This window comes from Idiotropiscis lumnitzeri, chromosome 2, assembly GCF_059441095.1.
Source record: "Idiotropiscis lumnitzeri isolate Australia: NSW breed Sydney's pygmy pipehorse chromosome 2, RoL_Ilum_1.0, whole genome shotgun sequence".
NCBI classification, from domain to species: domain Eukaryota; kingdom Metazoa; phylum Chordata; class Actinopteri; order Syngnathiformes; family Syngnathidae; genus Idiotropiscis; species Idiotropiscis lumnitzeri.
This window is the reverse complement of record NC_142392.1, coordinates 7,851,717-7,866,085: the sequence shown is the minus strand read 5'-3', so window position 1 is coordinate 7,866,085 and position 14,369 is coordinate 7,851,717. Positions and strand designations below refer to the sequence as shown.

General features: G+C 46.2%; 1 protein-coding gene across 6 annotated transcripts in view; it reads right to left on the bottom strand.

Moving 5' to 3' along the window:
- The window catches only part of nav3 (neuron navigator 3), a 182,847-nt gene that overhangs the window by 39,715 nt on the left and 128,763 nt on the right, over nt 1-14,369 (bottom strand). For all 6 annotated transcript variants that reach the window (XM_088288882.1, XM_088288881.1, XM_088288884.1 and 3 more), the window contains 4 exons: nt 11,045-11,113; nt 9,414-9,556; nt 5,513-6,554; nt 2,193-2,308 (listed from right to left, as the gene is read on the bottom strand). In XM_088288882.1, coding sequence (XP_088145008.1) covers nt 2,193-2,308; nt 5,513-6,554; nt 9,414-9,556; nt 11,045-11,113 — 1,370 coding nt within the window. The remainder of the gene's footprint in view (nt 1-2,192; nt 2,309-5,512; nt 6,555-9,413; nt 9,557-11,044; nt 11,114-14,369) is intronic.

Below are 14,369 nucleotides of genomic sequence, written 5' to 3'. Positions count from 1 at the left end.
TTGCTCTCTGGTCCTCATGCTTTACCGCCTCCAGTCCTCGACCACCACCGTCAGGGCTGTGATTGAGCCAGTCGCTACATCTCGTCTCGCTCACATCCTCCTCCTCCTCCTCGCACGCTCTTTATCTTCCTCCCTTATTAAACAAATCTTTTTTCATTCACTCGTATCTTGCCCCCCTCCTCCTCCCCTGCCCATAATTACCACCTCGCCGCTCGCTCTGCATCTCCCGCTCTGATGCCGTGTGACGGTCCGTCCCTCCTCGCAGCGGAGAGTGAGCGGCTGCTGAAGCCGCAGCCAACAGAGCTCTCTCTCTCTCTCTCTCTCTCGGCTCCTCTCCTCGCTACTCTCTCGCTCTCTCTCCATCTCTCTCTCTCTCTCTCTCATCTCTCTCTCTCTCTCTCTCCTCTCTCTCTCTCTCTCTCTCTCTCTCTCTCTCTCTCTCTCTCTCTCTCTCTCTCTCTCTCTCTCTCTCTCTCTCTCTCTCTCTCCTCTCTCTCTCTCTCCTCTCTCTCTCTCTCTCTCTCTCTCTCTCTCTCTCTCTCTCTCTCTCTCTCTCTCTCTCTCCTCTCTCTCTCTCTCTCTCTCTCTCTCTCTCTCTCTCTCTCTCTCTCTCTCTCTCTCTCTCTCTCTCTCTCTCTCTCTCTCTCTCTCTCCTCTCTCTCTCTCTCTCTCTCTCTCTCTCTCTCTCTCTCTCTCTCTCTCTCTCTCTCTCTCTCTCTCTCTCTCTCTCTCTCTCTCTCTCTCTCTCTCTCTCTCTCTCTCTCTCTCTCTCTCTCTCTCTCTCTCCCCCTCCCTCCCTCCCTCCCTCCCTCCCTCCCTCTCGTCAGTTTAGCATCCTCTCCTCCTCCTAACCCTTCCCTCTTGCATTCTCTCACTTTCTCCCGCCAGCCCCTTATCTTCCCTCCCTCAACCTATCCTTCCACGCTCTCCGTCCCTCCATCTCGGCAGCGAGTTGTTTCGATCGTGCACCTGTAAGCTCGTCGCCCCTCGCTGTCTGCCAAACCTAATTAAATGCTATCTGGGGGCGCTTAACGGCGAGCCCGTCGGCTTATCGCAGATCAACAATGAAACCGCGCAACCAACATATTACTCATCAATCAGTGCGAGCTTTATTAGCCCCGCCCCCCAGCTGCACATGTTGAACAAGTCACATTTGTGAGAGTTTGCCTCAAGTGGAACTCAACACTTAACATCTTATTCTTAGGCGGCCATCTTTGGTTCCAGGTACCAGTGTGTACAATTTTGGTGACATTTCCTGTTCGGTGGTGTGCCGTGAGATTTCTCAAACGTCAACGACGAGCACGTGTTTCCGAACAGGCTCCTAAGAAAAGTGAACGGCCGGCGCCGCAGTCTAATTTTACCCTCCAAATGAAAAGGCTGGGAAAAACCGCGGCCCGAGGGAAAGGTCCGGGAAAACCAAGACCAGCTTAACCCAGAGCTCTTTTTGCACGCAGTTTGTGTCATTTCACGTTAATCGACATAAATTCATGGATTTGGATTTGAAAAACTCACAGCAGTGGGCGCATTCTGATGATCTGTTTTGTGACAAGAATTGTTCAAAAGCAACATCATTGTCAAAAAAACAAAAAAAAACTGTCATTCTTTCATATCCTCTCGAGACCGCAAATGAGGATGTGTTTGCTCTGCATGTGTCGTCCGACGGCTTTGCGCGTTGTCACACATGACGGCAGCCGCGGGGGCGTAAACAAAGAGCCGCAGATGCTCCCTGTGTCCCACTGTCAGTGTTGACCTTTTCCCTTCTCGACACAACACACGCGCAGGAGGGAGGACGAGGGAAGGGGGTCCCCAAATAGACATAAAAAGACACCCATCATCTTCCAAACACACATTGCATGGCACCTTGTACGAGTCGCGCTCTTAAATTTCTTGAATTTTATGCGGCGACACAGCCTTAAATCGTGCACACTCAAAAGGACAGCTAATCAATATCGCAATTTAGCAGGTTTAATCGAAGCTAAACACACCAGAATAGAAAAGTACAAGGGCAACAAAGGCTGGGTACAGGAAAGCAAATCCAAATAACAGCATTCGCCACTCCAGATCATTAAAATAGATCGCCCAACACTTGGAGTGTAAACGCATGGAGGCATATTGACACTGCACACACAAGATAAGACCAGCGCGCGTGTGTGTGTGTGTGTGTGTGTGTGTGTGTGTGTTGAGAGCCTTACCCGATATCTCCTCCAGGCACTGTTTGGCTGTCTTGCTGTAGACCGACTCCCCCTTGGTGGGGCTGAGGCAGGGGTCGGCCGGGGCCACCATGGTGCAATCATTCTCCGAGAACGTCCTGTAGGAGCACAAAATCAATCAGACCGACCTGTTTAAAAAAAAAAAAAAAATGACTCAAGAAGTCTCGCAAAATTGTTAGTATAGAATTTGAACGATTGCTTCAATAAAGCCCGAAAGGAAAATGGAGTGAAAAGTTTTCGACGATAAAAGGCGGTGTCCTGACAAATGAATGCCACGCTGACATTTTTATGGGGCGTAGCTGTGTGAATGTCACACTTGTACCTGTTCTCATGATGGTCTTTTGCAGTGGTGCGCAAACGACGGCCCGGGGTCCACATGCAGCCGGTTAAACGTTTTAATCCGGCCCGCCAAATTTGAAAAAAAATCAAATGAATAAATCTTGTTTATGTTTTATTTTCAAAGACATATATATTGTTTTAATGCTTTTGTTCACTTTCATTTCAAATTAAATGTATTTTTTTTTTCTCCGATGAGGTGAGGTGACCAAAACACTCCATTCATCTGCACCTGGTCCGGCCCCTCTGTCAAATTTTAGAACCCATTGTGGCCCGCCAATCAAAAAGTTTGCCCACCCCTGATCTAGATTAACTAATAATCTGTTTTTGGCATCCTGTCTTTCGATTGGCTAACATACTGATCTGTCAAAATATGAATGAAAATATGAATACACTTCGACTCCCATCACATTAAAGTCAACTCCCCAAAAATATTTAGTCGCACGTCTGTATTGCCCAAATTCCTCAAATGAACAGGAAGAGGAATTGATTGATTTTTAAGGTTGTCAGATGACAAGAATGGCGCCGCAATCGACTCGCAGCAAACGGCATCTTCCTCTGCGATGGCACCCGATGAAAGAGCGTCCCCGGTCGCACCAGATGGACACCTCAAAAGGGAAGAGGCGACGTCTCGGATGAAACACTCGCGGGCGGCCTGCGTGTGCCGGTGTGCGTTTGCGTGCAATCTGAGTCCAACGGCAATAACAAGGATGTGGTCCGGTGCGCTCGGTGATAACGGCGACAAAATGGACGCACACAAGCGCAAAGTGAGGACAAGTCGCACCTGCGGAGGTGCAGATAAAACACGTCAGCCAATGGAGGCAGCGTTTTCCACGTGGGAAATCGGGGTTTTGCCCACCTCGGTGCATTTGGGGATATTAGCCAACATTTTAGAACCCAAAATGATGTCTTAGAAAACGCAGAAAGCAGCAGCAGGAATACTGTACGTATTTAGAAACTGTTGTCAAATGAAAGACAACTTTTTACTTCATCTTAAAGGGGAAGTCAAGCCCCCAATTTTATATATATTTTTTTTTAAACAGAATATGCTCTATGCCGGCCCACTAGTCGAAACATTCTGAGTAATATTTCGTTTATGGAATGAGGATGAGTTGAGCAGTAAAATGCACCGATATTCAGCCCTCTCAGGGGGCGGCCATTTTCTCACTCCCGTCGACTCAAAATGACATCACAGTTGCTAGCAAACGACCAATCATAGCTCAGCTTCAGAAAACAGGTGAACACCGATTGGTCGCTACCTGAGCGCTGGGCAACTGTGATGTCATTTTCAGTCGACAAAGTGACAAAATGGCCGCCACCTGAGCGTTCCACAAACGCAATATTAATCAGAACGCCGTGTTTAGACTAGTGAAGGCGCGTAGAACATTTTATTGCAAAGAACATTTTTAGGGTTGACTACCCCTTTAAGATGGATTCCAATTTGAATGATGCAATTAGCTAATAAAATAAAATTGTGAAATAAAAGGGCCAAAATTATTTTGTTGGTATAAATGAGGTCCATTTCAACCAGCCTGCAGTTAGAGCAGACGGTCTGATTCTGGGCGGGTGAGACATTCATCAAACGCACACACAGACCGCCAATCGCTCAGGATTGCAAAGTGTCAGAGAGCAAAATACGGTAAAAAGCCGGCAAATTGCCCAATTTGGACGGAAAATGGAGGTAAATTGCAACACAGGAGGAGGCTTTTTACACTTAATGCCACAAGTGGCCGACGGTATGCGTGGATGTTGCTCGGATGCCAGAGAGGCCCCGAAGAAACTGGGCTGATACGAGTACAGTATTAAGTTCACAAAAGTCAGCACAGGTGAGGATTAGGTGAAATGTGCCATCGCTCCATTTCTGTGCCTGAAACGATAATCCCTGCGAGTTCAATCCGCACTCAACGTCTTGCTCCATCTCTTTCCGAATTGAAAATTGTGGCTTCTTTTCAAACAGCAACCCGCAGGTTTTAGACGAAAACAAACCCGGGCACATAATTCGGCTGCGACGCACAGCGAACATTATTTACCTTCATGCAGCATATTTAAACAGCATCTGCGGTGAAATTCCGTTTGCTTCAAAGCCCTTGAATATCTATTTGTATTTTTCCCTTGCAAAAAAAAAAAAAGCGCCGACAAAGCTCCAAGGTAGAACTCTGATAATCTGTGCGAGCGATATTACGCAAGAGTGCAAGTGCAGGTTGGAGCGCGGCTATCGCTGCACGGAAGCGGAGAACGGAATACGGGGGAATATTTTCAAGGTGACGTTCTCAAAACGGAATGTCAAGTCACACGGCGGTCCTTCGTTGCATAATCTATTGCGTAATTGGACGACAAGTCGTATCTGCAGAGTTGGAGAGAGCAGCCCAAAAGAGTCCATTTTAGAAAAAAAATTTCTGTACGTTTGCGTGTACAGTATTTAATAATGCGAATTCAATCTGGATGTATGCGAGACGTCATTCCAAAGAGCATTTAGCATTTAGTCAGTCGCTCGTTATCTGCTCAGGAGCGATAGCGGCAGCGCTTGGAACTTCCCCAAACGATGGAGGTTTAAGTTGTGCTCCGAGGAGGCGCCACGGCCACCTTTTGGCAGAGCTGACTGCGCGCGATGGAGGAGGTAGACACAAGTGGGAGAAGGGGTGAGGGATTAAGCCGTGTTTAATGGGATTGCAAATTCGCTTTCTCTCTCAGAACAAAAGACAGCCGAGAGACTTTGGCAGCTTCTCCGCTGTTTTTTTTTTTTTCTTCCCCCCACCTTCCTGTCGTCGCAAAAAAAAAAAATTATCCCGGCTGGGGCTGATTTACACACTTTCTGCACGTCTGACGGGATTTCACCACGCGTCTCGACATGCATCAAAAACACTGCGGAGGATGGAAAAGATGTGGGAAGTAACCAAGTACAAATTCGCCGTTAGTTGGACTTTTTGTGGATTTTCCAAGAATTTAACCACACAAATCGTCTTTACCTGTACATGAAAGGTGCCACAGTCGCCGTGTTGGGATGGTTGTGCTGTTGCTGCTGTGGCAGTTGAACCACTCCATTCCCTCCAAGTGCCCCCCCGCCCCCCGCCAGGACTCCCCCGCTGGATGCGGACAAGGCCGACGTGCTGGTGGAGGAGGTCATGCTGCTTCGTTTGCCCTCGGAACCCGCGGTGGATCTCTGCGTGTAGAAACTCCCGCCTTGTCCGCCTTTGACCAGCTTGGTTCGCTCTGCCTCGCCCCCCCGCAGGTTGGCGCTGCTGTTTAGTCCCGTCTGGCTTTGGGACTGACCCTGGGGCTTTGCAACGCTTGTGGAGGGGGTTTTAAGTCCCGGTTTGGGGATTCCGCTGGAGGAGCCGCCGGCGTCTTTTTTCGCTTGCTTTGCCCCCTTGGGGACAAGGCTGGCGATTTTCGACGTCTTCTTCGCCGAGTCGGCAAAGGAGTCGCGCTCCTCTTTGGGCGGAACGCAGGCTTGCTTGCCGGCGGATTTGCTTTTGTCCTCCTTCTCTTTGGACGTGGACCTTGCAGCGGCGTTTGCGGAGGTCTTGGAATACGAAGAGGAAGACGGGGTCTTGCTGGCGGCGGTCTTGGAGGGGATCTGTTTGCTGCCGCCGCCGCTGCATGCCGAGCCCGTCGGCGTGAGCGCATCTTCGCCGTACTCTGACAGGTCATCCTCTTCCTGAAGAGCCATCTCAGCCATGGACGGCGAGACCCGCGACGCCGATCGTGGGTTAATCATCCGGAATTTCTCCAGCATGGATCGATGGGGCGCACCGCCGACTTTGGGGCCGTCGTTGCCATGGGGATGGATGCCGTCTTGGATCTGCGGCGACGGCGAGTTTGTGGGGCTGGCCAACATGGAGGAAGTGGCGCTGTGCTTGAGGTTCATGGACTTGCTCCGCCAGGACTTGCTGGCGGCAGCGGAGGGAATGGCAGAGGCCAGCTGCTGCCCGCTTAAGCTGGTGGGAACCGTCCCACCGATTCCGCTTCCGTTCATGCCGCCGGCTACTGGGACGCTTCTCATCGCCTCTGAAAGAAAAAACAAACAAAGAAGTAGGTAAGTGTCGTTAAATGACGGCAACTCTCGTACCGCCCTGGCTCATATAATCCGTTGGTGGAAAAAGTACATCTCCCAAACATTCCAATCCACGTCGGAAAAGCAGAAGTTTGAACGAGTCAACTTCTTTGCAAACTTTTACCGTCTTCTTGAATTTTTTTCAGATGGCACATTTTCACAAGTCAGTGTTACATGAAGCTCTCCTCCTGTGGGGTTTCGCACACATCCATGCAACTTTGGAAATGTTCATTACCCAAAAAAAAAAAAAAAAAAAGTGTTCGTTACCTGCTAGAGGAATACTTCCTAAACTTTGGATGGAGACTTTTTTTTTTTTTTTTTCTTCATTGCACCGACGCCTTAAAGGATCAAGTGTTCCATCCCTTGCTGCCATAGGGGGGGGAATAACATCGCTTGTGAGAGAGATGCAACCACGTAACCATGACAACGGAAAAAAAAGATTCTCTCTCAGCTTGTCTTAATCATCATACGGAGTCTGACAATCATTCATAGGATCTGCCTCCAAAACGAACTGACTTTTGGCGAGCAATTACTTGAAGCTCTGATGCAAAGGTTGCGTTCTGATTATTATCTGCGTTGAAAAGGTTATGCGCAGTTAAAATGTAATTAAATTTGTCATTTGTATCAGTGGAGGCCTTGATTCGGGCCATTTAATTTTTCTTTTTTTTTTTTTTAAATTACTCCGTATGTACGTGCAACGTAAAAAAAAAAAATGCCTCAACAAAACGCAATTGCCGGTAAGTTGAACTGTGTGTGAGGGGGAAGCGTCACCGTTTAACCGAATATCTGTCTGCTTGTCAGTTAGCAGAGCGAGCGGGCTTGGATGCTTTGCGATGAGTCAGCCTCCTCTCCACACATCATACGGCTCCTTCAGGCAGAGGGGAGAAGGTTCGGCTCGGCTCGGCTCGGCTCGGCTCGGCTCGGGTCGGGTCGGGTCGGGTCGGTCGCCACCGAGCCACGTTAACCGGCTTACACGTGACGAGGATCGAATCAATGCACATTGTGCTGCTCCTAATAATAATAATCCTCCGAGGAAAAAAAAAAAAAATCCTTGCTCTTCACGGAGGATAAAGAATATATGCCTGTGAGTATATTGCAAATGGAGATGTGCCGCTGCACCGTTTGTGTTGTAATTCCGTTATTACACCACGACCAGCTCGTTATCTGACCATCTGTTGCCATCCAACGATCAACGGGGCCTCACATGTGCATGGACGTCTATATTAGCAGATAGCGGGCAATGACCAGGATGCCCGTCGGATATTCCGCGTCTCCCTCGAGTTGACGCGTGCACGTTGCAAAATCGAGGTTGTTCAAGTATTGGCTCAATTAACACCATCTTTGCAAAGCCCCCCCCCCCCCCCCCTCCCTTCCTCCGCTCCTGTCGTCCCCCACCTGGGGGGGGGGCTCTTTCACAGTGGCGCCACTTTTCACCGCCGCACAGTGACTTGGCTGTTACCATGGCAACAGAATTTCACTTTCCTTCTTTTTTTTTTTTTCCTTTTGTTTTTGTTTTACAGCGTGACCAAGCAATGAAATGTCACTTCATCAGTGTTGGACCCAGAGATGAAAACATGCATGTTGTTTGGGTTGTGTTTTTTTTTAGTTTTTTGTTCCCACTGTCAACTCTTGTTTTTATTTGCCCTCTTCCGTCACATAATGCATTTCGTTCTTTTTGTCTGACAGTACCTTGTTCCATCCAACGCGAATAGCGCATCTTTTGTTGTCCAGAACTCAACCGAACGCATGACTTTCATTTAAAAACCGGCCCCTATTCTTGGCCGAGCAGTTGAAGCGCCCCCCCCCACCCCCCGCGCGTGGAACAGATGGCGGGATGGCTCCTCATCTCTCCCGGAATCCGTGCCAGCGGAGGTTGCATGTGTCGAACAAAATCCCGGTAACTTTCTCAAAGCGACAATTTGACATTCACGCCCGATTCCCGCTGTTGGCTGCGCAGCTGTGCAGAGGTGACGAGTCACTGACGACCGTTGCGTGCACGGGGCATTAGCGTTACGGGCTGTGTGATATGATTCACAGAACGTTTGAGGTTTAATTGGAGACTATTTGGGACTTTTCCAGTGTGGGCAGCATAGTGGCCTTAGTGGTTAGCACATCTGCCTCAAAGTTCTGAGATTCAGGGTTTGAATATTGGCTATGGGCCTCTTGTATGGAGTTGACACATTTTCACCGTGCTTCTTTCCATGGATACTCTAGCTTTAAAATTCATTGTCATTTCTGTCATTTTTCGACATTTGCGCTTAGAGGACAACAAGGAAAGGACTCAATGTAAATTAAAAAGCCACATTCATGGTCCAGTGTTCAAAGCCTCCATTTTTTTTTTTTTTTTTTTTTTTTGCTCTCATTTATAGCTTATTTTACCCAATGGATGTGAAAGTGCTGGCATTTCCCACCAATAGATTTTTCCTTTCCTTCAGGGCAAATCATTGTTTTATCACCCCCCCCTGCAGCGAACATCCACTGCTTAATCTTAGCAAAACCGAGTTTGAGAATTGAAACATTGGAATGTTGTCAGAAGTGATTTTAATCCCACACGCAGTTGCATGAATAAAAAAATAAAAAAAAAGGGGCCAGCAACTGTAAGGGCTGTTTTTCTTTATCATGTTTCTTCTTCCATTTTCTCTGTGAAAATGTTTTAATAGAATTTATCATGTCCAACGCAGCATAATAACCTCAGGATGATTCAGCAGAGAGGATTCAAAGCCGGGTGCAACTTGGCTTCTCCGTAAACTCAACTGAGTCAGTGGTGCCATCCAGTGGCTGCCTTTTTATTTCTACCAACATCGCTTCCTCACCTCGGTCGTTGCCGCTGGCGTACTGCAACGGCTTGCTCTTGTCGATGCTGTTGAAGCTTTGGCTGCGCCGGTTGAGATTGGACGAACCCGGACTCCTGGTGGCCCCGCTGCCTGCAGCGGGTACCCTGGAGGGTCCCGGTAACCTGGTGAAAAAAAAAAAGACTTTAGAAGAAACAGAATCTTTTCTTTCGTATTGATTTAAGAATCAATGTCGATGAATATAAATACTCCGGTGTATTCAATTCATATCTTTGGAAATATTCAGTGTGTCTGAGGGAATCATGCTGAGCTGAAAAACTGCAGGTGCTCCAGACAGATTCCTCCTCAAATCGGATCCAGACGGGGGAATCATCACGGGGGGAAAACAAAGCAACCCCAAAGCCAACACTTCAACGGTCATAACAGTAGCGTGCAGCTCTCAATCAACCAAAAGAAGAAAATACGGAGAGATAATCAACGAGAGGGGACAAAACAAAAGGAGGGAAAATCAGAGAAAGGGAAAACGACAGATTGAGGCAATTTCGATGGAAATGGGAGGTAGTTCCTTTTATCATGAGCTTCTTTCATCTTCCAAAATTTATGTTTGATGAATACATCAGCTAGATGTGGCTTGGGAGAGAAACACGGTGCGAATTCTGGACAGCGGCTTTGTTTTGAGGGAATGCCCAGGACTTCAAAAAACACAAGTGACTTTAATCCACAACGAAAACCAGAACATAACCATTTTTTGACTAAATCTAAATCTAATCTAAATCTAAATCTGTTAATCTTCTCAAAATTTAACAAGCGCGCCTTATAATCACGCGCCTTATGTATTGTTGTAAAATTGCAGCTGAATAAAATTTGACGGTTCGCGGTGATGCATCTTATATCCCGGCGCGCCTTATCGTTCTGAAACATGGTACGTCGATATGATCCCCCCGAACTGTAACGCAATCGGATCCAGTCAGAAGGATAAATAAATCTAAGTAAAAGTCTGGAAATTCTATAAAAGAAACCAGTCAAAACTCCAGAGCGGGTGTGGGCAAACTACGGCACGGGGGCCACATGCAACCTGTCAAACGTTTGAATCCGGCCCGCCGAACTTGAATAAAATTAAATGAATAAACCTTGTTAATATTTTATTTTCTAAATACTGCGGTTTTTCAAAGACATATAGTTGTAATGCTTTTGTTCACTTTCATTCAAAATTAAACTTGTTTTTTTTTCTCCGATGAGGTGAGGTGACCAAAACACTCCATCCTGGTCCGGCCCCTCTGTCAAATTTTAGAACCCATTGTGGCCCGCCAATCAAAAAGTTTGCCCTGCCCTGCTCTAGAGTGACTTGAATGCTGAAAATGTGATTTGGGATAGTCTGAAACTTGCCACATTTATTCAAAAAGTACCTGAAACAGATCTCGATTACGACTGACAAACTCTTGAACAGTCATTCATATCGATAATCAAGTGGAATTTTGAACATCTGTCCATTCTTCCGATTATCAGATCCAAAAGATTATCCTGAATGATCAATTGTAATGCGTCTCACATTTTAAATTTCAGACGCGAAAAATCGGTACGTGTGAACCCAACCTGAGAATAAAAAAATAAAAAAATCTGTACTCTCTAAACTGAATCTTTGTCATAAATACCTTGTGTTTTTCTTCTGTGGCGACCCTATTCCAGTATGGCCCGGAGGACTTGCATATCGTGCTGTGAGACTGAAAAAAAAAAAAAAAAAGTGTTAACTGAGTTTAACGAGGAATTCTCAATCCAAGTCAATGCAATTTCGTGACAGAGAGGCGGCGTTCAGGCTCAGGCAAAAAAAAAAGGAAAACAGATAAACGTGGAGGAAGAGGAAGCGTATCATGTAGCATGACAAGGCACACGTCGCGTGACCAATCCAATACATTGACCACAAACATCTCGGGAATGTTTACAATCAATTTTGCGGTGGCAGCTTTTTTTGGGGGAAAAAAAAAAAAAAATCGCCCCAAAAATAGCAGAGGCGGCGGAAATTGCCGCGGCTGTTGTGACGTCACTTTACAACCTCGGCGCTCACGCTGACTCATTCACATCGATGGGAACCAGCGCTGGCCGCCGTTCACGTTTGACAGGAAACCGTAAAGTTAACGCAGGGTGCTTTATGAACAGAAACACCGCTTTCATCGTCCTACGTGCACAATGTGACAGCCAGGTGGTTGAGACTCTTGTTTACGTCTTTGAGGAAATGCAACGTGCGTAATGTCCTGTGTTTACTGGATGACTCGCAAACCATTTAAGCGCTTTTTTTTTAATTTTTTTTTTTTTTTATCAATTCTATCAGAGACAGTTTGGGGCCAATTTTCTGCCCTTTGACACATTCAATAGTTGAGGGCACTTTTGTGGCGACCGGATAAAATAGAGACCAGCAAAATACCTTTCACACAAAATGGTGGCTCAGGGATAACGCTTTAAAAAGAGTGACAAGTTACAAAACATCATTCTTTTCTGTGCACTGGCTACACAGACAACAAAGCTGAGCTGAACTAAATTGCAAAAAAACCCCAAAAAAAACTAACTAAACTTTATTTATACAACATTTTCAAAACAGCTGGATAGGAATTTAATACACATGGATGCCGAAAAAAGGCAATAAAATAGTCCGTTAAGACAAAATAAGAATAACTCCGTCACAAATGGATCGCATTAACCTGTGTGCGACTTTTGTTTTTATCCGTCAACAATCTCTTTAAACTGTTCATGATTCAACTTTGTGTGGATTGTGTCATGAGATAAAGGGATAAAGATGCAATTTAAAAACCCAAGTGGCTCTTATTGTTAGCCGTTTTGAATCACGATGTAGGACACAAAATCATTTCATCAGCAGCAGCGTTCTGGAAGCGCTGCCCCGGAGCCAATCTTCCATTTGTCTATTTGACCTCATGTTAACTTCCCAGCTCTCTCATCATTTTTTTTTTTGAAAGATCCTAAATATAGGTCGGTGTGTTTGATCCAACGGCAAAAACTGCCGTCTCTGCAAAAAGTGATCCTTATTGCGAGTGTTCTTTGAATTATCGCTTCCACAAATCAAGTCGTTTTGTTATAAATGAGGCGATCCACTGCTTCCGATGACCGAGGTTGTGCTGCTAATCTAATGCCGATTAATGGCGATGCTGCGTGTCATCTTCTGAATTATGCAGAGCGCCTCATAAGAATCCACCCTGTTCATCCCGAAACCTTCCGCGGTCATCTCTAAAGCTCATTTTCACCCCCCCCCCCCCCCCCAAAAAAAAACACGCCGCATCCTTAAACTCCTCAAGGTCAATATAGGAAAGGTGTAGACTGGCCGTGCACTTTATAACAAGGTCATTGAAAGCCGAGGTTAATTGTTCGTTCTACCTCGAGTATGCGTGAATATACTTGTGTATGATAATGAGGAAAGGCGCATTAGTTATGCATTGAATTGAAATTTTGCACGGCGGTCTCCAAAGATCCTTCCCGTGGAACGTGTCACACACAAAGGACGATATAATGATTCTCACTGGTCAAGAGCAAAAAGGATGATTTTCCGTGACCACCTCGTTTCCGTGCAAAGACACTCACTTATATGATGCAAGATGACACGAGGACTGCAGTTTGTCATTCAAGCGGCCGGTGCATTTAATTCACTTATGTCCGTCAGTGCCAAACCAACAGCCCACGAAACACAAAACAGAGAAGGAGTTGTTTTGAGTTGCCAGAGCAGGAGGACATCTTAATGCACTGACGGTGAGGCTGCTTCCTCTTTTCTTCCGGCTCTGGACATTTTACGATATCGGACATTTTGTACGCTTAGATTTATTCAGTTTTCGGGGTAACTGTCGCTCCCTGCTTGCTGCATGGAAGGAATGATGGAAATAACAATTACGCCAATTTGCAAAAAAAATTCTATTTTGAGCATCTTTTAGTTCAGTTCATTTCTATTCTGTTCAGTACAGAGTCTAGTCATGCAGGCAGGATAAGAACGCCGATTATTTGATGTAACATAGTCAAGACCGATTCTCATTCAAAGCTCACAGATGACATGGATTATTTGACGTCTATAAGCGTCAATGGGAGCGAAAGAGTTAACTCATTCACGACCAGTCAAGTAAAAAAAAAAAAAAGATCTTTGACGTCTTTAGCCGTCAATGGCAGTAAATGAGTTGAAATGAAATTCAAAGACTTTTTTTTTTATATCACCTGCACATGAACCAGGCAACTGGCACAAATCAAGATGAAACAAGCCAAATTGATAAATTGATTAAAGCAGAGTATTCTTTGAAAAATGATAATCGGTCTATGACAAAACAAAGAATTGGATCAAGATCTTTTACCCGTGCATGACTCCACCAATTATATCCTCATTACGCCGTTGGATCGATTGAATTCTTCACGCTTTTACCGACTCGGACTCAAGCAACCGCACAAATTGTCCACCCCGGGACATATTGCCTTGTAAAGCCGGCGCGCAGAAAACCTCTTGTGGCTCCGGACTGTCGTGCTTTGTCCGAATGGGGAGTTCCCCGTTTGGACACGCGCATCCCCATCCCTCGCCCTAGAGACACCAGCGAAGGGCCAGCAGGTGCCGTCTATAGAAAGCCCGACTGTAGACGTGCGGCATACCGAACGGCTGAGAGCAAGTGTGTTACGCGTCTCGAATTGTGCGAGACATCATTTGATCATTGAAAACCCGTTCACATCTCTCGTCCCTCGTATATCTTTAGCACGCGCTAAACGTTCACGGCTCGCTGACGCTCGCAGGGATTCGTCACCGTTAAAAGGGAATTAATCAGAGAGCTATCTAGCGATTAGCGGTAATTATGTTTCACCGACTAGAATTGGATGTGAAAAGGAGCCTTTGGCATTAAAACTCAAACAAAAAAAGCCAGACTTAAACTACGTTCTATTAAATCATTCAGTCCATGAGGCATACAGTCCCTGCCTCCCAAAGACGTATTTATACGTCTTAGACCA